A 27,192-nucleotide genomic window follows, 5' to 3' on the forward strand; every position below is an offset into this window, starting at 1 on the left:
CAGAAACACAAGAAGAAAAAAAAAAAAGCAAATGCTCTTGTTTACTGATTTCATTAATCTGCCCTTCTTTTACAATAATACCCAATGTTTTCCATTTTTTTCTATCTAGATAAAGGTAATCGTAGAAAATATTATACCAGGAGACATCACTGGGAGCTTAATGAGAATCTGGAAGGGAAGCAGATGTTATCTGAGAGAGATGAAGGGGATACTTCTTCCTGTCCCTACTGGGTGAAAAATTGCAGAAATCAATGCCTCCCAGAAAAGAAGCAAAGAAATTCAACAGGAAACTCGGCTCGGTGTGAGCAAAAAACTGGTAATTTACACGCAGAAGGGCAAATAAATCTGACAACAAAACAGCAAAGATGTTCATGTGATGTATGTCGGATACTCCTCAGGGAGACTGTGATTTTGAAATCAGAGCAGAGATTGCACACTGAAGAGAAACCATCTATATGTGCAGACTGTGGGAACACCTGCAGTCAGAAAGGAGAACAGAAGCAACAGAGAATAATTACGGGAAATAAACCATGTTCTCAACGTGGGAAAGGTTTCAGTAGGAAGAAAGAACGAATACAACACCAGAAAATCAATAAAGGAGAGAGATTGTGCACAAGTGAAAAATGTGGGAAAAATGTCATTAATAAAGCAAATGTCGCACAGTTCGAGAAATGCCCCGCTGATGAGAGAACATTTTCATGTAACAGCTACAAACCAAAAGCAAATGTTGCAAGAAACCCAAAATTCCACTCAGAAGGGAGACAAATTTCAAGTAATAAAATCTTTTGTCAGAGGAAAGGCTTCACAAAACAAAAATTCCATTCTTATAAAAGACCATTCTCTTGTACTACTTCTAAAAAATGCTTCATTAGGGAGGCAGATTTCTCCCAACACCAGGAAATCGAAAATGGAGACAAACAGTTTACATGCACTGAGTGTGGAAAACTCTTCAATCAGAAAACAAACCTCAGAAAGCACCAGAATATCCACAGAGGAGTCAAACCATTTAAATGTACTGAATGTGGTAAAAGCTTCCGTTGGCAGACGCAGCTCATAAACCACCAGCGAATCCACACAGGCATGAAACCATTTTCATGTTCTGAGTGTGGAAAGAGATTCCGTTTGAATGCACACCTTACAAGTCACCAGAAACTCCATTCGGAAGTGAAAGCATTTTTGTGCTCTGAGTGTGGTGTAAGCTTCAGGGAGAAGCAAGTCCTTGAAAGCCATCAGAGAATCCACACAGGAGTAAAACCATTTACATGTACCGAGTGTGGTAAAGGCTTCAGACAGAAAAGTATCTTGAAAAGACATCAGAGAATCCACACTGGTGTAAAACCATTTACATGTACTGAGTGTGCAAAAGGATTCAGACAGAAATGCAATCTCAGAAGACACCAGAGAATCCACACTGGAGTAAAACCCTTTATATGTACTGAATGTGATAAAGGCTTCAGACAGAAAAATAACCTCAGAAGACATCAGAGAATTCACACTGGAGTGAAACCATTTATATGTACAGAGTGTGGTAAAAACTTCAGTCAGAAAATAAACCTTGCCAAGCATCAGAAAAGCCACAGAGGAATGAAACTATTTATATGTGCAGAGTGTGGTAAAATCTTCAGTCAGAAAGCAAACCTCACCAAGCATCAGGGAAACCACACAAATTTTAAACCATTTACATGTACAGTGTGCGCTAAAAGCTTCCGCTGGAAGAGATATCTCACAAAACACCAGAGAATTCACACAGGAGTAAAACCATTTATATGTACAGAGTGTGGTAAATGCTTCAGTCAGAAGGCCCACCTTACAAGGCACCAGGGGATCCACACAGGACTGGGTCTGAGGGGGAGAGAATAATTGGATAGTGTAACCGACTTTGAATGAATTACCTGTTCAAAAAGGTAGGATATAAATCCAGTGGGTAAATACATAACTAAATGTATCTTGCCAAGTCTTGCTGAGTACCTTAATATGGTGAACTCACTGCATAACATCTAGACTAAATCTCAGCCAGGTGACCACTGCTAATGAAGTATGGAGGAAAACAAAAAGAAAAAGCCCTAAGCTTCAGTTCTAAGGCTAACGATAGTGGTAATGACTGTGCAGGATCTTCAGATGATGAGAACATGCCTGACGAAACTATAGATCATGGTGAGCCTGTTCATGGATCCTCCTGAAGCAGGAGACAGGTTAAAGATGCTAATGAAAAATGAAGAGGAAAAATTACAGTTACATGGATCCCTTAAGATAGAAAGCAGATCATGTACTGTTATTTTTCAAAGAATACTCTGGTTTGAGTAAAATTCATTCCTGTTGTAAGTGCAATGCAAACCCATTTGGAGACGCTGCCTCTGAGTACTTTACATGTACTGAATGTGGTGAAGGCTTCAGGGAGAAGGTAATCCGCAAAGGAGTGGCTAAAGAGAGGTGAGCTTAAACAAAAGGAGGAAAGATCGATAATTGCAGTACAGGACAGTAGGGCTATGGACAAGATGGTTCATAGCCAGTGTAGAAAAAAACAAACAGTATAACAGATAAATACTGATTCTGTAAAATAGAACTGAAAATGGTTACACATCTTGTTCCAGGGTGTAACGTGCTGATATCAGAAGGCCTGGATACAGAAAGGCAGAATAAGAAGGCACGGGCTCATCCTCTGGAAACTGTGGAAAACACTATAAGAGCACTGGAATCGGGACCCTGAGAGAACTGCAGAGAATGAAGACGTTGCGCTCACCTGGGACTTGGTGCAAGAAAGCTGGTCATTGTGGTAAAGGAGAAGAATATACGAACGGCAACTCTAATAGAGCTGTCTGTATTGCCCTACTATTCTGTACAATGTGTGGAGAGAGAAGATCCTCACGTATTCAGGAATGCAATCAAAGGCCAACAAAGTGTGGCAAAGAGATAAAGAAACAGTTGCAGTTTCAGTAGGTGCTGCTGGCCCGATTTAAAATAATTTCTGCGTGCACCTTGCTATGTTGCCTATGAATTCCAGAAGGAAGCGCTCTCTGGCACGGTGCAGAGCACTAGCAGTAAAATCTGAGAGACTGGGATCATACCCAATATACCCTGCCTTTCTAATACAATTTATTCCTCATACGCCACCAGAGAATCCACACAGGAGTGCAAAGCTAACAAAACTGGAGACATTACTCCCTTGAAAGAATGCACAGTGCAGGCCTTGTGGGGTCGACCAGGGGACACGAATACTTCTCGCACGGAGTCTTGCTAAGTACTTTCACGTGGTGACCTTATTGTTTAACATTTAGACCAAATCTCAGCGAGGCAACCACTACTACCAAAGTAAGAAAGGAAGGAAAAAGAAAAATGTACACTGGCCGCACGTTGACCTGGATAAAAAAAAGTACTCGCGCTTGGTCTTGGCACTAGGACTAATGATGAGGGTTGCAATAGAGCAGAATCCTCACGTGAAGTCAACATCCCTGGTGCCGTTCTAGGCCCTGGTGATCTTGTTCATCGACCCACTGCAGCAGTAGACAAATCAAAGCAGCTACATGAAGATAAAAAGATGTTTTGTTGTTTTTATGCCAGAAATCCTACATTTAAATCAAGAGGATTCGCCAAGGGAGGCCACCCAAAACTGGGGAAGAGGAATAATATCAAAGAAAAGCTGCAAAAAAAGCAGCTGATGCAGATTTAGGAACTCTTAATTGGAAAAGTCAAAGCGAAAAAATATATAAGTGCTATCACCTGAAAACCTTTGAGAAAGAGAGAGATGAGTGCCAGAAGAAAGGTGCCGGAACCATCAGAGCAATTGGAGGAGGCAATGGTTGAGAACGCTAAGGGTGCAACCCCGGAGGCTGACAGCAATGTAAGACCATCCGGGAAGAGGAAAGGCAGGGGATGGAGAAGCTGGTGCTGTGGAGCTGTGTGGGAATTATGAGCTTTGCTCCTGAAAGAGTATGTCAGGGGTTAATATCAACACATCCAACTTCCCCTTTCTCGGGCCTACACTGAAGGCAGCAGAATTGTGTAAGCTTTAGCCTGCCACTAGCTGAGACAGGAAATCTGTCTGACAATCTACTTGCACCAGACATGCCTGCACCAGGAATAGAGCTCAAACTGTTGCCTACTTCCTCTTACACTTAGTCAGCTAGTTTAACACATCTTAAACTGCTTCAATGTCCAGTTTATCACCTTTCCCCTCCCGGCCTGCCAGCTTACGCGTAGTCAGCAAAGGGCCAGGAAGGACATTTATGGTATGACGCTGTAACAGCCAATGAATGATATATGTATTTGCAAAGAACCAATGATGTGATGACAAATCTGCATGCTATGCTATGCTGTGGAATTATGTACAATAAAAGGAGCCCCGGGGAAGGAGGAGGGGGTGACCTTCCCGGGGACACGCTTCACCACAAATCCTGCCTGATGTGTCTTCATTGCTGCAACAGAGCTGGATATGTACGCTGAGATCCGGGAGAGGAAAAGATTGTTTAAAGCTGACACCTTGAGTAAGAAGCATGCTCAGTAAGACCATTAAGGCCTTAATGTGCATAAAGGGACCATCTAGCAAGGCTCAGAAATAAACTGAGAACAGTATTGTGTAGCAAAAATTATTACTGAAAAAAAAAAGTTATTGCATACAGAGGTGTGACCGGAAGATGAGCATCTTGAAGGACTGAGAGTGCCAAAAGTAATGAGAAAAATTCCAAACCTGAAGTTGAAGCACGCTGCAGAAACAAAACATGGTCTTATATTCATCTACACTAACGGCAAATTGAAAGTAGCAGCAGAAGTACAAAAGCTGCAGAGCAAGGAAGAAAAACTGAAAGGAGGGACATCAAAATCAGACCTTGAGAGAGAAATAAAAACAGATCCACAGGGAATAGGGGAAGGACATTGGTGCAGTTAAAACACCTCCAACCAAAACTGAAACAGAAAAGTTCTGAAGCTGTTTATAGAAGGATTCTGGAGAGGACAACAGAGAAGCACAAAGGCTGCCCAGCATACAGAACATGGAAAAGGCAACATCCAAAACTATGGCATGGCCTGAGGTAAAAATAAAGAGCCGGAAACGCGATTATGAAAATCCCAGCTCTGATGAGGTGCCCAACTTCAGTCTCAAACATTTAACATTGCTCTTCTAAGACCTGGTGAACTGCCTGGTTAGTAAAAGGAGCAGGAGAGATGCCCACTCACCTCCTGCCCCTCCGATGGTGCCAGTCGGCCCTGAGACCGGTGCTACAATGCCTTGACATCACCCGTCCATTTCCAGGTTCTCCTTTCCGTTTTTCTTTCTTTCTCCTGACTTCCTCTCTTCTTCCTCTCCCCATCACTGATCTTTCCTTCATTTCTCTCTTCTCTGCCTTCCGTCAGCATCACGTCGCTCCTTCTGTCCTCTCACGCCTGGACCTCGTCCCTCTTTCTTCCTCACCTCTCGCCCGTCAGCTCTCGCTGTCACCACAGCTCACTTCCCCAACCCTTCCTTCCACTGCTCCTCTCACACTCCGTCTCCCCTTCCCTGGGTTGCTTCCCCATCAGTCTCCCAGCTTCCTTCTCGCTCAGCAGACCCTTCCTCTCACAGGAACTCCCCATCATCTCCATGTCGATTTTCTTACCCTCTCTCGACCATTTCATTTTACTCATCCCCTCTAATGACTTCGCTACGGTGCCGGTGGGCATCCTTTCTGTTCCTTTTACTAGCCAGACCCCCATGGAAGGGGGTAAATGGTGGCTGGGGTGGTTCCCCAGCACATGTTGGTTTTGGGTTTTTTTTGGGGGGGGAGGGGAGAAGGATTGGAGGACCCAGCTCACCTGGCAAATTGTTGTTGTTGTTTTTGGAAAGGGGGGTTGCAGAGAGGTTCAGGGTCTTCCCCAGGTCCTGCCGTGGCCACATTGTGGGAGTCAGCGCCAGGGGAAGCCCTGAGGAAGCATCAGGTTGGGAAGTCTTGGATTGGCTCCATGGAGGCCTCGGCTCAGCAGTGTAGCTTGGGTGGGTGGTGGGGCCCATCGCTCTTCTGTGCCCCACTCTGCACAATAGATGGCAGGCTCCTGCTTGGGGACATGCACATAAAAGCATGCCCAGAAGCGAGTCTGGATGTATTTGCACCCGCGCTGTAAAGAGGCATTTTAGGGGTGGAGCTGGAGCATATACATGCGTACTTTTGAGTTTTGAAACTGTACCTGTAAGTCTGCCTGCACACATTTAGACTTGCTAACGAGCAGATGGAACGGTGCACACACGAGCTGCACTGCATTTTGCACAGTTCCTTCTCAAAGCGGGCACTTTCTGCATGAAGCCTGAGCACTAAAGGGGTGGATTTTGGAACGTGCGCACGACTCCTGGCGTGCGCACATGGACGCAATGATTTTGTAACAGGCGCGCGATGGCGCAGGCGTGTTATAAAAATATATTTGCATGCACATGCGCGCTGGATTTTAACATCCGGGCGGGGGAAATTTTATGAAGTACGCGCGGTGACACGATCGGGCCTTTGCCCAGTTCCTTCCCAGTCCGCTCCACTTAAGGGGCGGACTGGGCGGGAACTTTCCTATATCTCTACCTACCCTGCCTCCCTTTTCCCCTCTCCTCCTCGACCCTTAAACTAATCCTACCTGTCCCCTATTTTTTGTTTTTATACTTACTGGTCCTCTGCGCAGAAGTAACTTCCGTGTGCTGGCAGCCGGCTGGCATGCGCTTCCCCAGGACAGGACCCTAATGGCCCCGTCCTGGCCGGCCCCCTCCACGCCCAGACCACGCCCCCTGGCCCGCCCCTTTTAGCAAGCCCGGCACTTCTCCGCGTATCAGAGGTTACGTGCGTGGCTGGGCCCGTTCTAAAATGCGTGAAGCCCAGCCACACATGTAACCCCCGAATTTACCACACCAGCGCTTTTAAAATTCAGGCTTAAGCGTGCTATTATCAGCTCACCCTGTATGTGGCACTTCATCCTGGAACAGGAACTAATCACTGAAGAAAGTGGAATTGCTGAGGACCGCAAGGCCTTGGCTAAGTTCTACACAGCTACAGACTTGGCACAGTTCTCAGACCACATAAATAAGATCTGGTAGAAGGTGAAAGCAACAGTTAAATGTCACAGGTCCAAACTCCATGCCTCACCCCCAGAAACTGCTAAAAACTGTAAGAAAATGCTTTGTGATCTTGATCACATACGCAACCTGCATCTGACACGTCTGCACCTTTTCTGAAAAGGGGATGTACTAAGGAGGCAGTCGTATCAGACTTTGGAGAACATTCTGCTACATCTCAATGCCAGCCACCTGTGAGACCTCCCCACTGATCCACAGTTCCCACCTGGCCAGCAGACCCAGTCGTGCCGTGTAGGTTTGATTGTGGTAGGTGCAGCATAACTTACCATATTCCTTACTCTCTGACACGGCCTTCCCTGAAGATCCAGAATGTACCTGGATGTGCTATGAGTGGTCACCTCTCAGAAAGAGAAACTGTTGTACAAGGAACCATCATTGTGATTAGTAAATACTGATCTAGCGGCTGTTTGGAAATTCTGTAGCATGCAAAGCCTTACCTGCTTCCTGTACACAGTGACCAATGTTAAATGGCACACTTACTATTCTCATGACAATAAAAATGAATGGAGAAACTTGAACTGCTGTTTCCTCTTTTTCATTTTTCCTGCAAGTAATATACAGGCCGATACAGTAAAGTTCGCGGGAGAGCGCACAGGCGATTAGTAACCTAAAATATTTAAATTAGGGCCGGTGGTAAAAAGAGGCACTAGGGACACTACCGTGTCCCTAGCGCCTCTTTTCGGACAGGAGCGGCGGCTGTCAGCGGGTTTGACAGCCGACGCTCAATTTTGCCGTCAGTTCTCGAGCCCGCTGACAGCCACGGGTTTGGAAACCGGACGCCGGCAAAATTGAGCGTCCGGTTTTCAAGCCGCGGGACCTCCGCCTTAATAAAGCAGTTTTGCTTTCTGAATCGCGAAGGAATACCTAATAGGGCCATCAACAAGCATTTGCATGTTGCGGGCGCTATTAGGTTTGGGGGGATTGGACGCGCGTTTTTGATGTGCTATTAGCCCTTACTGAATACACTAACACCATGTAGGCTTCTAATTTCATTTATCATGTTATTATATTTGTTGTGTATAGGGTGAGGATTCCCTTTTTCACGTTGCCATAGGTGCCAAGTTGCCTGCTTATGGCTCTGTGCAGGTGTGGGGATGTCAGTTGCTCCACAGATGCATCCGTGCATGAATTGGCTGCTGTTGAGGAGGAAGGCCTGTCAGTCCTAGGGTGCATGTTTTGCTTGTGGTAAGGGAAGGTCACTTGTTCTAGGGTGGTGCTTTTATTTGTGCATGGCTTGATCTTTGCAGGTGGGGTGGGGTGGGGGGGCAAGGAAGATGCACCAGTAACTCCTTCACCCTCCATTGCATCAGGTAAAGAGTAAGGGGGTCTATACAATAAAGATGCACCTTATAGACTGACCAATTTTTTTTTAAGTCTCCTTTTCATTTTCTGTTTCTTCTCTTCGTCTCTACATCTGTCTTTTGACCTTGATTGTTTCTCTCATCTCATTTCTGTCTCTGTATTCTCTCATAGAAAGATTTCAACCCTCCATTTGTGCTGGTTCTCCCTGCTCTTGCTATTCACTTAACTGTATCCTTCATTGCCCTCTCTCGGCCCTCCCTGCCCCCTCACTGATCTCCAGCTGACTCCCTTATTCTTACCATGCTGCTAGATCCTTCCTGGCTCTCTCACTTCCCAGCAGCCCAAAGCTCTCTCTTTCTCTCCATCCATCCATATTCACTTGCTCCAGCAATCCTACTCCCATTTCTTTACCTCTCTCTCCTTGCTATATTTCCACATCTTTTGTCTTGCACCTTTCCTCACCCCATTTCCCATGTTCCTTTGTGCAGTGTTTGAGCAAATTTAATTGCACTATTTTTTCTCATTTTGATATGGTCAATTCCATGTTCTTTTTTGTAATTTATTTTTCTCATAGCTTGGTGAAAGGCAGGTATTCCACCAACTTTTATCATGCAAAGTACTTTTCAACTCCCCAACCTCCTGCTCTTCAGCACTGGATTGTGCCCCCTTTTTCTTTTCATCAAGGATAAATGGACTTGCATTCATTATCGGTGAGAGAGTTTTAGAAGAATTGTCTGTTTCTGCGATGGATTCAGGTGAGAATCATCAGGGGAGAGAGGCGTAATTCGCTGCCAACTTGCTACTGCTAAGTGAAGAGTAGACGGTAGTGAACATTCCTGAAGAGGTATGAGAACTGGGACTTTGATTATTTTGATAATTAATTAGGATACACCATCACCTATAGGGAGGAGCTGAAGATTAGATGACAAACTGAGAAGTAAGAAGCCAAATTATGCAAGGAATTGGCTGAAGTATTTGGAAGAACTGTTGCTGGAAAAGTAGGGTCGCAAATTAATTACATTTTATCTTGTGATAATCAATTGAACTATTTTCAATATGAGCTGTAAAGAACCATCAAATCACTCTTACAACCTATCAATAAAATTGAGCTGGAACCCACATTTTCTAGCACAATTATTGCTGCTGTTCATGTTAAGAGATCATCAGTACTGTTTATAGGGAAGTAGCAGAGAGGTTGAGGTATGAGCAATGTAAGAAGGCCTTGGAGGTAAGCTTCTCCCTGCAAGGAATCCTGGATACTCAGAGTGATGTGACATTTTGCTGAGAACTGTACATTTAGGGTCCAAAACTGAGACGTGAGCCTTTGGGTCCATTATTAAAGGGTTTTCCCTTCCAGGGGTTACACCTGGATTGGAGTTGCCTTGAGAAATGTAAATATCAATAGGTGAATAGTTTATAGATGGATGTGATTGTCCAGGGAAAAGCAGGAAAGGCCTGGGAGAGAAGCACGTTTTTAAAAGTAGCTGGGAGGTAGTTCTAGGAAAAGGAGCTAAAATCACAAAAATACAGCAAGAAACATACATTCCACTGATCCTGCTAAGATCCCCTATGCTCTTACTATATACATTTCAAAGCTTTAGTTCTTTTTAGGCTTTTAGACTGACCAATTTAATAAAAAAGTACTCCTAGTACACTCACAGCCAAATAAAGACTACGACAGGAGCCAGAGATAAAGGCTGAACTCCACCTAAAGATAACTGCAAGTAACCACCGACCCTGTTCTGACAGTGGCATCCTTCCCCAACAGTGTCTGGGCCAGCTTTATGTATTTAAAAGTATTTATTACCCGCCCCTCCAAAATAGTCTGGGGCAGCGTTCTAACACTTTTCTCCAGTTCTGTGCCTATGGGACACATTCTTAGTAAATAAGGCCCTTAGACAGACTATTATGATGAAGAGAGGGTTGTCATAAAGGTTACTGCGTCTTTAAGAAGCCTGCTGCTGAAAGTTTTATTTTATTTGGGTGTCCCCACAAGGTGATGCTGATGACCTCTTGCAACATCTACAAAGGGACAAAGCACTGGCTTAGTGTTAGTCAGGCAGCGGGTTTCATAGGTAACAACCACCAGCCTGTGTTCTGTGTAAAGCTCCGCCCCCGCCCTCTGTAACGTCATCAGTCAGTGCCCTCGGTGAAAAGCTCCGCACACCCACCTACGTGATGTCATCAGTCTGTGCTTAGCGCAAAGCTCCGCCCTCCTCCCGATGTGTTGTCATCAACTTGAGCCCAGCAGGTCTAGGAGCTGCCCCTTCTGCCAGATGCAGACAAAGATACAGAATCGTTTCTTCTTTCATTTTTTTGATGTGCAGATTAATAGCGGAGTACAAAAAGCTCTAGCCTAAATCTTGGTATCTGCTCTTCTCGCTTCCTCCTCCTGCTCGAGAAACAGCCCCCGGGCTGTATTGCAAGAGGCAAACCCTCAGCTCAGAGAAAAGAGCCCCTAAATCCGAAAGCAGCAAAAGCAGAGAGGAAAATGCTTGCAGGAGCTTCTGCTCAGGTACGAGATTGCACCGCCCCTCCCCCTCCCCCTCCCCCAACTTCTCTATACCAACACGTTGCAGCTTTCTAACCTAGGACATTGCAGACTCAGCCTTGACTTTAATAGGTCCCCGAGTAGTCCCAGGGCACAAAAAAGGTACTTAGAGACCCTTCTGAGTGTAAGGAGAAAGATCAGGAGCCCCACAAACGGAGATTTTGTGTTCAAGAATCTGTGTGTAACGGTTTCCATTTGCTATAATTCTACTTTGGGGACTGGGTGTTATGTAGTTGTGAATTATATACTCCCAGAGAATTGTACTCCTGTCCTGCTGAACCCTAGCACTGTGACCTTTCCTGATGGATGTGATGCAGAAGGTAATGAATGTGTTTCTGTTTTATGTTTCAGATCCCAGTAATGTTTGAGGACATTGCTATCTATTTCTCCCAGAAAGAATGGGAGGATTTAGAAGAAAGGCAGAAAGACCTTTACAAGGATGTGATGAAGGAGAATTATGAGACTCTAAGCTCAATGAGTAAGGAACAATTTAGCATTTTGATTAGCAGCTCAAGGCCACCATGAGTGTGAAGATATTCTGGTATGATTTGGTGAGAAAGTGAAGAGTGCTGCAGAGATCACTTTTCCTCCTATTGGCAGTACACGAGGGGGTAGGGGTGGAGTTCAGTGGGCAGAGATGAGAATGGAAGTGGGATGGAGAATGAGGAATGGATGAGTTGTGTGTGAAAGAGACAGAAGATATTACATCAAAATTGTGTGAGAGAGAGAGAGGGGAAATGAGTGACGGAATCCCTCTCTCCAAACCCACTAGTTTTAGATCCCCCATCTCCATACATCCTGGTCCGAGAAAATCCCCCCCCCCCCCCCCCCGTCCCCCTTCCTCTATGCTTCTGTATCCTCTTGCTCCTCCTATCAAGTCTTGAATTCCCTCCCTGGTTCTAGATCCTCCTCCTCCTTCTTTATCCAGTCCAATTATTCTCTCCCTCCCTCTGTTACCCCTTTTCTGATCTTCCTGTCCCATCTCAAATTTTCCAACTCTTTCTGACTTTTCCACTCTCACTGATATCACCTCTCCTCCCTCATCCCTGAGTTCCAGTTCCCCTTCCTAACTTCCCTGCACCTATTGAGACAGTCCCGTTTCCTCCATTCAAACAAATATTAGAAAAGAATATAATTAAAATATTCTGGCAAATAAGAAATGACAAAATTAATTTGTTATAAAGTAAATTTAATTGTTAATAGGGACTTCTGTATAAATCATTGCAAATGTTCTAAAGAATTACATCTTATTGAAATCTGTGAAGTGATTAATAAATATTTTAAAATAAATTTCTGTAATTTCCTAGCATGTAGACAGATGGACTCAAGACCAGTGGTTTATGCTCTCCTGCCAGCAGATGGAGACTGAGCAAGCTGACATCACAGTATATATAGCCCTGCAGTGAACCCAAGCCTGCCAATATTCTCCATCTCCAGCAGATGGTGGACATGAATCTCCCTATGGGGATTGCTTTGAGCTTTTTGGAAGGAGAAATTTGAAATTCTAAATTCAGGAAAAGAAAGCCCTGTGGTGATACCTAATGGTCCCTCCCCTAGTTGAGAATTCCTAAGGTGATTTCTGTGGTCCCTCAGAGGTGTGCCTTGGTCTGGTTGGGGGTTTCCTGGTGTGGACTTAGCTGCTAGTTCAGCTGAAAGGCAGCAGGTGTGGGAGGCAGAGCATAGCGGTGACAGTCGATGCCCTCTCCCCAAGCAACCGGAAACCGTCTCTGTACTCGGGTAAGGTTTAAAAAAAAAAAAAAAGAGAAAATTTTAACCTGCATCAGACACAGAGGGGTTTCAGGACTTCCTCCAGTCTCCATTCTGAACATGCCATACGGCGTTCATTCCCGCTCCCATTGGGGATGGGGAACTGGGCAGCTGGGGAGGTTGAGCGGCCCATGGTAGGCTAGGCCCCGCACTTAGACTTTATTTTTGCACGTCGCATTGTAGGCTGTGGTGGCTGTTTTCGCACTCTTTTGCGTGTGCTACTGCCCTCTATAGGCTGTTTGTGTGCGCAGTGCGCTTGGTTTTTGTGCATGCTTTTTGTGTGCTTACCTTGCGCACAAAAAGCATGCCCAAAAGGGCATGCGCTTTGCCATGCCTTCTTTTTGGTGCTTATTTTTTGGGTGCATTTTTTTTTTTTTGCGCACGAACCGTTCCGACGGATGCTTACCGCTGCGATGGCGCCAGTAAGCAAGAAGCCTAAGCATCTTCTTATCTGTATTGCCTGTCATATTAGGGCTTCTCAGCCTGACCTGGCTTCTAGCCTGTCAGCTCTGCTCAGACGCTCAGGGAGAGTTGTCTTCCTCAGATTTTGCTAAGACTGGCTCTTCCCATTTGGATGATGGGTTGGTCACGGCTTTGACTGGGGGGGGTGCCAGATCTTGGTTCTCCCTTGATTGACTACTCTGCTGGTGAGGGCAGTTCTGTGGGACCAACTCCATTTCCTTCTGGGCTTGGTCTGGACCCGGCTGCTTTTTCTTGGGTGGAATTTTTCCAAGGCTTACAAGCCCTTCAGGCGCAGTCCTCTGCTTCCCCTATTTCTGTCCAGTCGGACCCTCAGCCGGTGGCTGCTCCCTCTTCTAGTCGAATGCTTAAGCTTCAGGGTTCGCCTCTGCTCCCTGCGGGTGTTCCCGACAGGAATCCGGATGGCACTGATGATGAGGCAGATCCTGATTCCCTGGAAGATGGGGAAATTCCTCCAGGGCTGGAACTGTGTCAAACCATGTTGCGGTTTCATCATAGAGATGAACTGCTGGGCCTGATTTCCCAGACCTTGAAACATCTGGTATTCCTGGTTCAGATGCTATGTTGGAGCTGAAGAAGAATTCCATTTTGGTTTCCTTACATAAAGCCTCTTGTTTTTTCCCTGTGATGGATGCCATTCAGGAATTGATTGATCTGCAGTGGGATGCTCCAGAGGTAAATTTTAAAGGGGGTTGGACATTGGAAGGCCTGTACCCCCTGGGTTCAGCTGTGAGAGAGCGTTTGCGTTTTCCCAAAGTGCCATTTCTAAGTGGATGACTATCCCCATAGAGTGAGGAGTGGCTTGAAGGATGTGCATGATAGGAAGATTGAGGCTCTTCTTAAGCAAGCCTTTGAGGCAGTGGCGATGAATTTACAGATTGCCTCCTGTGGCGCCCTAGTGGTGCAATCTTGTCTGTTTCTCTCTCAGGAGGTTGATGTGTCTGGTGTGGCGGCCAGAAGACAATCCAAATTTGGTCGGCTGACGCAACTTTCAAGGTGAACCTCACAAAAATGCCTTTTAAAAGATCTCTCCTGTTCAGGAGCAAACTGGAGAAGTTAGCCAACAAAGGGGGCGACTCCCTAGTACCTCGATTACCTGAAGACAGGAACAAAAGACATATCAGCGCTCCTCCCCCAGAACCAAGGGTAGAGGATCGCAGCGTTTTAAAACCTTACAAGAACACACAGTCCCAAGCACCTCGTGCTTCAGGAAGGTCTCAGTCCTTTCGGAACAAGCACATTAAGAGAGGAGCAAGCTCAGGGACAGGCTCCAGCCGTGCCCCACAATGAGAAGACGCAGACCCATCCACAGGAAGAAGACATAGGGGGCAGACTTACCCTCTTCTACGAAAGATGAGTCGAAGTAACATCGGACAAGTGGGTCCTAACTAACATTCGAGAGGGGTATGCCCTGGAATTCCAAAGCATCCCCCCAGACAAATTTATGAGATCACCGTGCCACTCCCACTCCAAGAGACTGGCAGTAGACTGGCAGTAGAAATCACACTAGCAAGACTACTCAGCCTGAAGGCAATAGCTCCGGTGCCTATGTCTCAACAAAATACTGGTCACTATTCCATCTATTTTATTGTTCCCAAGAAAGAAGGAACATTCCGACCCATTCTGGACCTCAAGGCCGTCAACCGTTACCTGAAGGTACCACACTTCCGCATGGAAACTCTACACTCTGTTATAATGGCGGTGCAACCGGGAGAATTCCTAACCTCCCTGGACCTATCCGAAGCTTACCTTCACATCCCGGTCCATCAGGACACCAGCGCTTCCTGCGCTTTGTGATACTGGGCAATTATTACCAATTTCGAGTGCTACCCTTCGGACTAGCTACTGCTCCCAGAACCTTCACCAAAATTATGGTGGTAGTAGCGGCAGCACTGAGGAAAGGAGTTCTGGTACATCCTTACTTGGATGATTGGCTGATCAGAGCAAAGTCTCCAGAGGAGAGTCGCCACGCGACCACCAGAGTCAAGAACTTACTACAAGAGCTCGGGTGGGTCGTGAACACAGCCAAGAGCTGCCTACATCCCTCCCAGTCACTAGAATACCTGGGAGTCCAGTTCAATACCAAGCTGGACAAAGTCTACCTTCCCCTTCCAAGGAGAAGGAAACTGATGAGTCAATTGCAAAACCTGTTGAACTCGGCTTGCCCCAAGGTATGGGACTACCTCCAAGTCCTCGGCCTCATGACATCAACTCTGGAAGTTGTTCCGTGGGCAAGGGCCCATATGCGACCACTACAAAGCTCCCTATGTCCCAGAACTACTCAATTCGCCTCCAGCTACTAACAGAGGTTCGACAACAGCTTCAATGGTGGCTACAGGCAGACCACCTAAGCAGAGGCGTAAACCTATCCACACCAAAGTGGATTTTACTCACCATGGATGCGAGTCTGCGAGGGTGGGGAGCCCACTGTCAGGAACTAACAGCCCAGGGACAATGGAACATAAACTGCCTGGAAGCTCGAGTGGTCAGACTAGCCTGCCTGCGATTCAGTCACAGACTCTGAGGCGAGTCTGTCAGAGTCATGTCGGACAACACCACAACCATGGCCTAAATCAACCGCCGGGGAAGAATGAAGAGCCAGCAGGTGTCTCTGGAAATAGACCCTCTCATGGAGTGGGCAGAAACAAACCTGCAAGGGATTTCAGCCTCCCACATCGCAGGAAAAGACACCTCAGCGGATTATCTCAGCAGAGAGAGCCAAGACCTGGGGGAATGGTCGCTGGCGGACACAGCCTTCCAGCTGATAGTGAATCGATGGGGTCCCCTAGCCATGGACCTCCTAGCAACTCGTCACAATGCCCAAGTCCCCAGATTTTTCAGCCGCAGACGAGAACCACAGTCTCAAGGAATCGATGCTCTCGTCCAGAACTGGCCAGAGGAAGACCTCCTATACGCCTTCCCACCCTGGCCACTACTGAGCAGGGTCATTCACAAGATAGAGCACCACAGGGGACTAATCCTACTAGTTGCCCCGGATTGGCCAAGAAGACCATGGTACGCGGACATGCGAAGACTATTGGCGGGGAATCCTCTGCGTCTACCGCCACACCGGTCCCTGCTGAAGAATGTCTCTATCTCTCACGAAGACCTGGCTTGATTCTCTCTTATGGTATGGCCCTTGAGAGGACTAACTTAAAGAAGCGCGGCTACTCAAAAGCTGTGATTGACACCCTGCTCCTAGCATGCAAGTTCTCCACATCTCTGTCTTACATACAGATCTGGAGAGTATTGGAAGCCTGGTGTGAAAACCGCGCCCTCCTTCCAAGGACAGCCAAGATTCCCATGATCCTAGAATTCATACAGGAAGGCATGCAGAAGGGGTTGTCCCTCAACTCCCTCAAGGTTCAAGTTGCAGCACTGGCCTGTTTCAGGTCCGAAGTGGACGGCATCAGACTATCAACTCATCCTGATGTGTCTCGCTTCCTGAAGGGAGTCAAACAACTCTGACCACCACTAAAGTGGCCAGTGCCTCTAAGGAACCTCAACCTAGTACTAGACTTCCTAGCAGGGGAGTTCTTCAGACCAACAAGCGGCCTGTCCCTACGCCTTTTGACCTTAAAGACAGCATTCTTGATTGCAATATGCTCAGCTCGGCGTATCTTCGAACTTCAAGCGTTATCCTGTTGAGAACCATTCCTCAGGTTCACCCCAGGCACCACACAGTGCGTACGGTACCATCCTTCCTTCTGAAAGTGGTTTCCCAGTTCCATATGAACCAGCCCATATCCTTACCATCACCAGATGAACACAGAGATTCGGAAGACTCACGCCTCCTTCGCCACCTGAATGTCGGCAGAATCCTAGTCCGATACCTGAAGAGATCGGAATCCTTGTGCAAAACTGATCACCTTTTCGTTCTTCACAGCGGGAAGAAACAAGGGGAAGCGGCATCCCGCTGGATCAAAGAAGTAATTAATGCTGCCTACATAGAGGCAGGAAAACCACTACCTCTGCAGGTCAAGGCACATTCTACAAGGGCCCAGGCAGTCTCCTGGGCTGAAACCAGGCTGCTTTCGCCAGTCGAGATCTGTTTGGCGGCGACATGGTCCTTCCTACACACCTTCTCCAAGTTCTACCACCTGGATGTCCAGGCCAGGGAGAATACAGTCTTCGCAAAGGCAGCACTAAGTGGGCCATGGGCAGCCTCCCACCCGGTAGGGGAGTAGCTTTTGTACATCCCATTGGTCCTGAGTCCATCTGGCTACACACTAGGAAATGGAGAAATTACTTACCTGATAATTTCATTTTCCTTAGTGTAGACAGATGGACTCAGCATCCCGCCCACGGGTGCCCCAGAAATAGAGAACCTTGGATATCAAATCTCGAGAAAGTACGGGTAAGCCACGGCCTACCTCTGTGTTAAGACACCCGCAGTTACCTAGGTGTTGGCGTTTATTGTTTCAGCACACCGGCGGTCTCCAGTGCCAAAACGTTCTTAAATATATAATCAGTTGAACCAGTTCAAAGTTACTTGAGTATACTTGATTATCAAGCAACATATATCCATACTGGCTTTTCGAGGAGCATACTGAAGAGCTAAGCGTGCTGCACGGGTATATCTAGGCTGACGTCAGCTTTGAAATCTGACTCCGTCTCCCATCTGCTATCAGGAGAGCACAATACCCATTGGTCCTGAGTCCATCTGGCTACACTAAGGAAAATGAAATTATCAGGTAAGTAATTTCTCCATTTCATTTTCCCATTGATTCCTCTGGAATTGCGGTATTGAAGGGACTGGAAAGTATTTCGCATGGAAAGAGATGTGGGAAACTTTTTGGTTTTGCTTCCTGCCATGCCTCTGTGCTGAATCAGTCTGAGCATGCTCTGTGTATTTCCTCCAACCTATTCCAGATGTTCTGAATGTCATGAAGGAGACTCATATGCTGTAGAAGGGATAATGAGGCTTGCGCATATTGAAATGGGAAGCATATTAGAAGGTTGAGTAATGAGGGTTATGAGACTTTTCTGAGACATGCAAGACCTCAGAACTATTCCTTTTTAGTGAGGATTTGAATATTTTTGTAACCTGGAGTTGATGAAATTCTTGCTACTGGAAATGTTTCTAAATCTTGAATGTGGGGGAACCACACCCAGAGTGATTATGGGAAATCTAATGCAGTGCTCTTACCCCAGGAACAGGTTCTCCGATCGTCACCCCTGATATTATCTCCCACATTGAACGAGGGGAAGAGCCGTACATCAGGGCTGAGCTGGGATCAGCGGAAAGAGAAACTGGGAGAAGCAGCTGCTCAGGTGAGTGCAGTAATAGGAGGGACCGGGGTAAAACTGCTGAGATGAAGAGCACTTTCCTGCTCTTCCTGCCGCCTCTTCTGGCATCATTCTGAAGTTGTATGCGCAGGGCTCCAGTGGAGGAGGCGGTTGATACTGCATGAAACCCTTCCCTTCCTACCAGCCAGATGGGATGAGTATATAAAGCTTGATCACTTAATGGGACTGGAGGGGGGGAAGAAAATAATTTCCCACATCATCAATGCCACTACTTCAACAACATCACTTAATTTGCCTGTTTTCACGGCCCCCTACAGTGCAACATGCCACTTTTTCCTTGTTATTTATTTATTTATTTATTTTTAATTTTTATATACCGATGTTCCTGTATAGCATACATATTGCACCGGTTTACAAGGAACTGAACAGTCGCCTCAGGGGCGGAATACATTAAAACAGGAAAACTTTTAGGGAGACATTCGTAAACTCGATTAAATGTGACTGGGTTTCAAACTCGGAAACATGTTACTAGTCTAGATGCAGTCAGTGCCACTGAGCAGGTTACTATCCTCCTTCATCACTACTTAACATGTCTATAGCAACATACCCAGTGTTTAAAGGGACAGCACCTCCAACAAAATAATATTGAAAAAAATTACTAATAGATTTTGAGCCTTGGCTTATAAGAGGATGACATGGTGAGGAGGGGAAGTGAGGAGGAGGAGGAGGAGGATGGGCCAGATTATGAGAGAATTGGTGGAGGTGGGGGGTGCAGAGAGGCAGGGAGAGCAATTTGAAGATCAACAAAAATGCAGAATAAAACTTACATTTATTTTACAAGAACAAACTGTGTTACCAATGGTGTTAATCCATGGCCAATAAACATTTCACATCCACAGATGATCTTTTGAAAACAGGGAAAAATAGAAGTACAGTTTGAAGAGCAGCATTCAGAATTACCTAGTTTTGTACACTGCAGAAAGGTGAAATTCTAACTCGCCTGTTAATTTCTTTCCTTGAGTCCTGCCAGACCAGTCCAGATACATGAGTCTTATTTTCCTATCAGCAGATGGAAGCAAAGAAAAAAGCTTCACGCTGACCTCTTCACTCACTGTATAGCCTGGAGCTCTTAATATCTCCCGTCAAAGATCAGTCATGATCTAAGGAGATATTGACAACAACAAACAATTTGAAATAAACTGCGAGACCAAGGCCCAAATGCTAGAACCTTCCCAAATTTTGAGAATAAGCACAATTAAAACAGCACTAATATTTCTTCTCCTTCTTTTTGTAGACCCAACCATATATCCACATCCTGATGCCTTACCAGAATTCTGAGTGGGTTCTGGACTGGTCAGGTAGGACTCAAGGAAAGGATTTAGACAGGTCATTTATAATTTCACCTTCCGTTTCATCCTGCCCTACCAGTCTAGATGTGTGGGATATACTCAAGTTATGATTAAAGCAGGTGGGAGGAAATCAACACTGCCATAAGGATGCTAGCCCAAAAGGGGCACAATCCTTTGGCTTGCACATCTGGCGTCAAGTGCGTAGTGTACGAGAGTAACAAGACTCCAAATGGCTGACATGCAAACCTCCTCTAGCACTACCAACTGGTGCTCTATCCACAACTAGTTTAAAGCTCTTGGTCGAGTGAGTGCTTAATCCATCCGAACATTTATCCCTTTTTTTATATTTATTTTATTATTTATTTTTGGTTTTTTATATACCGATCTTCTTGCATTGGATGCAAATCAAACCGGTTTACAGTGAAACAATAAACTTGCCTAAGAGCATTACATGGAATGAAGAACATAGTACAAATAAGAGAGCTTGTGAGCATTACATAGAACGAAGAATATTTAAAAAACTTTTGGCAACAAGGTATTAAAAGTAAACTTCTTATACAAGATGTAAGCAAAAAAGTCATCAACGTTAAAACGAAATCAAGCGTATAATAGTCTCGATTGAGATGGAGAACAGGGGGGGGGGGGAGTCGGAGGGCGGACGCAGGGAAGGTAATAGTGGAAAGTGGATGGGGGGACAGTGGATCATGTACAGTGTTAACCTCTCCTGTGTCTGGCATTAATGTATCCCTTCCTTAATGAGCATAGAAGAAAAAAAATCATACAAACATATTTAAAATGAAAAAGCATACTACAACTGAGTACTTTTAACCAGCATAGAAATCCAGTCATGATTAGTCCTGCTTAAATGCAAGGTCCTGGAGTTCACTGCTATTATGAAATACCTAAGGTAATAAGGTTTTAATGCTCACCTACACACATTGGAAGGCATTGCAGTAGCTAATATCACAACTTTAATTATGTCCAGCCTTCTAACCACTTCATATTTGAATAACAACCGTGGGAAATGGGTAATATTGCAGGTCTTGGGTGGAGTTCTGATGTATGAACGTTTAGAATAATAATTCTTTTAAAACTACAGTAAAGAAATAGGAAAGCCTGGTCCTTTCTGTTTTTTGACTGTCCAAGAGGCAGTCACCTTTAAGGAGCACTACAGCAGAGCAGGCCTCAGCCTCCCACAGTAGGGCAGAGCATTCTGACACATCACAGTTCACCTGCTGCAGAACAAGCTTGGGTGTACCTGGGTCAAGCCTGTTGCTTCCTTAATCTCCCTACAGTTGGAAGTTCTGAATACCACTTTCCTTTTTTCCTGGCCACTAAAAAGGACATGCAGCCTATTCAGATTTCAGAACAGATCTGTGACCTTCAGAAAGCACAATAACGCTCTTCAGCCATCTCCAGTCCAGAGTCTTGCATTTGATCTACACCCTCCAAGATCTTAAATGATGGAAAAGAAATGAGTTGGATAAAAAATAAGTTTCTTAACAGACTAAATAGGGATCTTGATAAAAAAAAAAAAAGAAAGGGCTGAAATTCCTTTAGCCCCAGGGGTCCTCAGCCCACCTTGAGACTTACCTATTCAGTCAGGTTTTCAGGATATCCACAATGAATATGCTAGAGGTAGATTTGCATGCATTGCTTCCATTGTATGTAGAAAGAAGTTATGTTTGGCCAGCTGCTGGGTAGACCCGTGACCAACCATATTCACCTGGATGCTCCCCAGATCACGCCATGGCCATAGACGCAGCCATTGCTCCTCCGCTGGTGCCTCCATCTAAGCTTGTGCAGAAACGCACACAAGTAGGCCCCGTGGTGGGAAACCTTGGCGTCAGCGCCTTCCGATGACGTGACGCAGCTGGGTATTTTAACCCAGCTGCAACTTCTAGAATTTGCAGCAGGTCCTCCTACCTTGAGTACTGCATGTTGCTTTGTTCCTGCGTTCCTATCTTGCCTCATCCTGCCTTCCAGCCTTGTCTCATCCAGCCTTGCCTTGTCTCACCTCCCTGCCTTGTCTCACCCAGTCTGGTTCGTCCCTGTCATTGTCCTCGTCTTGCTTGCCTGGTATTGACCTTTGCTTTGGACCTTGACTACTCTCTTGCCTGCCACCTGGACCTGACCTATGCTACAGATCCTGACTACACTTCACTTGCTGCCTCTCTGACCCTTGACCTGAACCTGTTATTTGCTTGATTGCCACCTGCTCTAACTTCCACTTGTTCTTGGACTCTCTCCTTGATCGTTCTCTGGACACTCATAAATCCGGCCAGCTCCTGGAACCCAAGGGCTCAACCTGCAGGGAACAGGGTTGGTATAAGCGAAGCTGCAGCCGATCCCAGACCAGAACAAGTTGGAGTGGGCCTAGTGGGTTCACCTACTAGTCTGCGCCAGCCACCCCACAGCTCCAAGGGCTCACAGAAATATTTCTAAGTTTTCTTTCAATGACTTTTATCGAAGAGGTTTGCCTTTTTTGCTGATGATACCAAAATCTGCAACAGGGTAAATGGCCTAGAAGGTGTGGAAAACATGAGAGAGGATCTAGTGAAACTCGAGGAGTGGCCTAGAGTTTGGCAGTTAAGATTTAATGCTATAAAATGCAGCGTTGTGCAATTAGGATACAAAAACCCATAGGGGGTGAAATTATTCTAAACGCAAAGGAAGAGGGGGATCTGGGGATGATGTATTTCATGATATTAAGGCTGTCAAATGGGTGGATAAGCAATGGCAAGAGCCAGACAGATGCTTGGCAGCATAGGGAGAGGAAAGCTCGGCAGAAAAAGGAAGTGATTTTTGTCTCAGTCTAAATCCCTAGTGAGACCTTGTTTGGAAGACCACACCTTCAAAAGGATATAAACTGGTTGGAGAGGGTGGCTACTAAAATGATCAGTGCTTTTCATTCTAAAGCATATGGGGGATAAGCTTAAAGATCTAAACATGAATACCCTGTAGGAAAGGTGAGATAGGGAAGAGATAATAGAGACATTGAGATACCTTCAAGGTTTCCATGCAGAGAAGGGAGGGCCTCTTTCAGTGGATAAGGGTGAAAGGGAGTAGACTCGGGAGTAATCTAAGGACACATTTCTTTACAGAACATGGAACAGCTTCCCTCTAGAGGTGATGGAGGCAAGGACACTTTCTGAATTCTTGTAAAATGTCTATTGATTGCACCTGCCTGTAATTCTAAGAAGGTGCAGCCTTTGTTTTTTTTTACTTGCAGCCCCTTTGAAACTTATAAGGCCTAGGCGTACTCATTTCACACCCCTGGTTTACACTAAAGCTGTGGGAATTTAAACAATCTTTATGCAGACTTGAACGTTACTGGGGTCTGGATCTAGGGAGTCCCTGGAGAAATACTGCATGGTCCTTAGCAATAGCAAGTATAAAACTATGACTGACTTATTTATTTTTAAAAAAAATTATCTCAAGACTCAAGACATGGCTGTTCAGGCAAGCTTTCCCGAACTCCACCTAACAAACACCACCAATAAATACTCTACACAGCAGCTGTATATATTGGACTCCGTATATATATTGTACACTTGTATATAATTAACCTCCTCTATCTCTCTCTTATTTCCTCCACCCCAGTTCATCAGCCCTTGTTAATTGTAACTGCATTTCTTCATCACGTTTATTTATGTTCTTGGTTGTATTCTTCGCACCCCTGTTTTTTATGTAAACCGACATGATGTGAACGCTATCATGAATGCCGGTATAAAAAAAACCTTAAATAAATAAATAAATAAAATCTCATGCCCTCCCAAGTTCAGGGTGGGTTACATAAAAAAAAAAAATATAGCAATGATAAAACAAACATCAACAGCTTAAAATAAGATCAACAGTAACCGGAGACCACTACATCATGTCAGTCTTGACTGGGAGATTTCACTGCCAGAAGGAAAAGACTTATGTTTGGAAAGCCTAAATAAATAAATAGGTTTTTAGAGCTTTCTTGAATTCTTTGGGTTTGTGATTGAGTGTATTTCTAATGAATATGCTAATAAAGCCAAGAAAGATTTGGGAGGGGTTGTTCTGCTAAGTTAGCAGCTGGAAACAACCCAAGGGAACTTTTTTTCATTTGGTCCAAAATTTAACCTTTCACACTTCCTGTGATACAACGCTTTTAGCCAATGCTCCATGCTGTTGCGATGAATTTACTCAATGTTTTTGTTGATAAAGTTGTTCAAATCTGCAGCAGAGTCAATCCCTCTAATACTTCTGCACCACCTGTTATTTCCTCTGCCCCTCTGTGGGACTTCTTTGCTCTGGTGTCTAAAAATAAAGTTGTTCAGATTCTGGCAAAGTTAAACCCCATCTACTTGCCCACTAAAACCATACTCCCCTATTTTGGTGAGGCTGTTGCATGATGTCAGCGCTTATATTGTTAAGGTCATGAATTTATCCTTATAGGAAGGTATTTTGCCAGCTACTTTATAGAAAGCCTCTATGAAAGAAACCTTCCTTTGATCCTTCTGTACTTAGTAATTACCGCCCTATCTCCATGCTACCTTTCTTGGCCAAAATCATTGAAGGAACAGTGCTGCATCAGCTGCTTGACTTCCTGGAGTAGCACAGTATTTTACACCAGATTCAATTCTGTTCCAGGAAGCATTTGAGTATGTCCAGTATTGACACGATTTGTTACAGGTTTGACAGAGGCACAACATATGTGATGGTGTTGCTCGATATTTCCGCCATGGTCAACATGCTTGACTATTCCATCTTCCTCTACGCTCTCTCAGGCTAGTCCAGTACACATGGGTTATGCACTCCTACCAGCAGATGGAGGCAGGAAACAACAGGCTCGCCGATGTCACTTCTTAAATTATTCTTGCTGACACCAGCCTGCCAGTATTCTCTGTCGCCAGCAGATGGTGAATGTGTTTTCCTTTGGTTTCTGTGGCTTCGGCCTTGCTGTATGCACTTATAGGCTGATGCAATATAGTCCGCTCAGCTGAGCACCCAGCTTTACATGTGGTTGGACATGCAATTTGCACTTGCCACAATAACCCCCGATGCAATGCGGGGATTAGCGCATCCAAACCACAGTGAAGATGAGGCTATTAGCTAATCCCTGCAATTCAAAAACTTTCCCACGCAAAGTGATCACAGGAGCTTATGTGGAAGCAGGGAAGCCATTACCCTTTCAGGTTAAAGCTCCTTCCACTAGGGCCCAGGCAGTATCCTGAGCGGAGTAGCGACGTGGTCCTTCTTGCACACCTTTTCCAGGTTTTATTGCCTGGATGTCTGGCCCAGAGAGGACGCAGCCTTTGTGAGGGCAGTGCTAACCGGATCGCGGGCATCTTCCCACCCTCTTCGGGAGTAGCTTTTGTACATCCCGTTGGTCCTGAGTTCATCTGTCTTCACTAAGGAAAACAAAATTATCAGGTAATTTCTCCATTCACATTTATTCTTTCTACTCTATTCATGATTTTATGGACTTCTATTATATTCCCCCCTCCCCCCCCCAGCTGTCTTTTCTCTAAGCTGAACAGTCCTAACCTCTTTAGCCTTTCCTCATAAGGGCACTGTTCCATCCCCTTTATCATGTTGGTTGCCCTCCTTCCAGTTCAGCTATATCTTTTTTAAGATGTGATGACCATAATTGTACACCATACTCCAGATGTGGTCCCACCATGAAGCGATACTGAAGAATTATAAAATTCTCTGTGTTTTTCTCTATACTTTCCCTAATAATTCCTAACATTGTTTGCTTTTTTGACCGATGCCTCACACTGAGCCAAGGCTTTCAAAGTATTGTCCATGATAACACTCAGATCCTTTTCCAGAATGCTAACTTCTATTCCTCTTTATCCAGTTAGACCAGGCCAGACTAGTGTACGCCAACCAGCAGATGGAGGCAGAGATCAATATGCTCACCGACGTGACTTCTTATAGTCAGACCTGGGAATTTTTGATTTCCAGTCATCCTGAAATTCCTTGGATTAGTTTGTGTGTGTGTTTGTGTTGGGGGGGGTTGGAAAAGGTGGTGGGGGGTGGCTGAGTGGTAGGTTATATGTCACAGAATACACAACACAATTACCAGTATAGAATCTTTACTTATAAGTCTGAGAATAAGCAATCAAAGCATAGAATTTGCATGAAAGAATATGTACACAAAATACTTTCCTCACAATTCCCAATGTGATGTATTTTAGAAAATCCAGGACAACATGTTAGCAAATCAGCAACCACTCATTGGTCACTTCATTAACAATGGTAATGTCCAAATACTTTTCCCCCAAGCTGTTGTTTCTCTGATTTCAAATAATCTCTCATGTTGCTCTTTTTAAGTTAATTCTTCTGATCTATTGCCTAGTTTCTTTCTCTGGACCACTCCTCATGTGCTTGCTTAGGCCCCAACTATCCGTTATCGCGTCAGCAACAAACAGCTGGGTGTGGCTAGGAGGTTAAGTCCTGTTCTGTTCAGATATCTGCAGTTAGCCTTTCTGAGTCCCTATATCTGATCTCAGGATTTTTTGTGACAAACAGTTTTTTGTTACAAGCAGGCTAAGAAAAATGGCATATGTATTCTCAGAACTTATAGGCCTTATATTAAATAATTACACTAATAGTATCGGTGATTTTCTCAGCTTCATTCCTGTCTATTCCGGCACAATACTCTTCTGCACGCTAACTTCCTCCTTAAAATAATTTCCCACAGGGGATGGGGACAGCAGGGAAACTTTCTCCTTCCTCTCTCTCACAAATTCTTTCATGCTCATATATGCTCTCTCACCCACGCACAATATGCTCTTGTACTTGCTCTTTTACGCACACACATGCCCTCTCATGCACAAGATCAGCATGAAGGAAGTGCTAGCTCAGCAAATTTTGAATACCGCAGGGCTGGCACAGGAGAAGGAGCAGCAGCTGAATGGGCTTCCTCCTGCTCCCGGGCGGATCATGCACAGGCCTCATCTTTGTCTTCACCGGTGGTGGGTTGGGATCCACTAGTGGCACTTGAGGCCTGCTTTCTTCCTCTGCACCCGGAGTTTTTGGGTGTTGACCTGGAGATCCAGCAATTCGTTTAGAATTCCGGAGTCTCTGGGCCAAATCTGGAGAGTTCCCAGGTATATGTATAGCTCTGTGCTGACATCACCCTGCCAGTATTCTCTGTCTCTAGCAGATGCTGACATGCAACCCACACCGTGGGCTTGGTCTGTTGACTGAGTCTGGAAAGACTATCTCCCTCCCTCAGTTAAGCAGCAGTACCTGATCTGTGTATCCATGGGCAGTTTTTGGACATCTGAAGTGATAGCTCTGCTCCCTTCCTCTGTGGAGCTACTGAAGGACAGGGGTCTTCCAGGGGTCTGGGGGTCTACCTTCCTGTGGTCCTCTCCTATTCTCCTTGTCCCTTCTTTTTTTCTCTTCTCTGGAAACGCTCGTCCTCTGGCTGT

At 45.3% G+C, this 27,192-nt stretch overlaps 2 protein-coding genes across 5 annotated transcripts in view; both read left to right on the forward strand.

Annotated features, from left to right (window-relative positions):
- The window catches only part of LOC115085914 (gastrula zinc finger protein XlCGF26.1-like), a 34,982-nt gene extending 27,406 nt beyond the window's left edge, over nucleotides 1-7,576 (forward strand). For both annotated transcript variants that reach the window (XM_029592452.1, XM_029592453.1), the window contains exon 4: nucleotides 110-7,576. In XM_029592452.1, coding sequence (XP_029448312.1) covers nucleotides 110-1,860 — 1,751 coding nt within the window. In that variant the 3' untranslated portion in view covers nucleotides 1,861-7,576. The remainder of the gene's footprint in view (nucleotides 1-109) is intronic.
- A 3,010-nt stretch (nucleotides 7,577-10,586) lies between these two features.
- Nucleotides 10,587-27,192, forward strand: part of LOC115085925 (zinc finger protein OZF-like) — a 43,612-nt gene continuing 27,006 nt past the window's right edge. For 2 of the 3 annotated variants that reach the window (XM_029592467.1, XM_029592468.1), the window contains exon 1: nucleotides 18,333-18,452. Coding sequence is in view for 1 of the 3 variants with exons in the window: in XM_029592466.1 (XP_029448326.1) it covers nucleotides 10,872-10,895; nucleotides 11,283-11,409; nucleotides 18,333-18,452 (271 nt within the window). In the remaining 2 variants the exon portion in view is untranslated. Of the gene's footprint in view, nucleotides 10,896-11,282; nucleotides 11,410-18,332; nucleotides 18,453-27,192 lie in introns of those variants that run through there. The other variant, XM_029592466.1, reaches the window with a different exon arrangement.

Source organism: Rhinatrema bivittatum, chromosome 2, assembly GCF_901001135.1.
Source record: "Rhinatrema bivittatum chromosome 2, aRhiBiv1.1, whole genome shotgun sequence".
NCBI lineage: Eukaryota > Metazoa > Chordata > Amphibia > Gymnophiona > Rhinatrematidae > Rhinatrema > Rhinatrema bivittatum.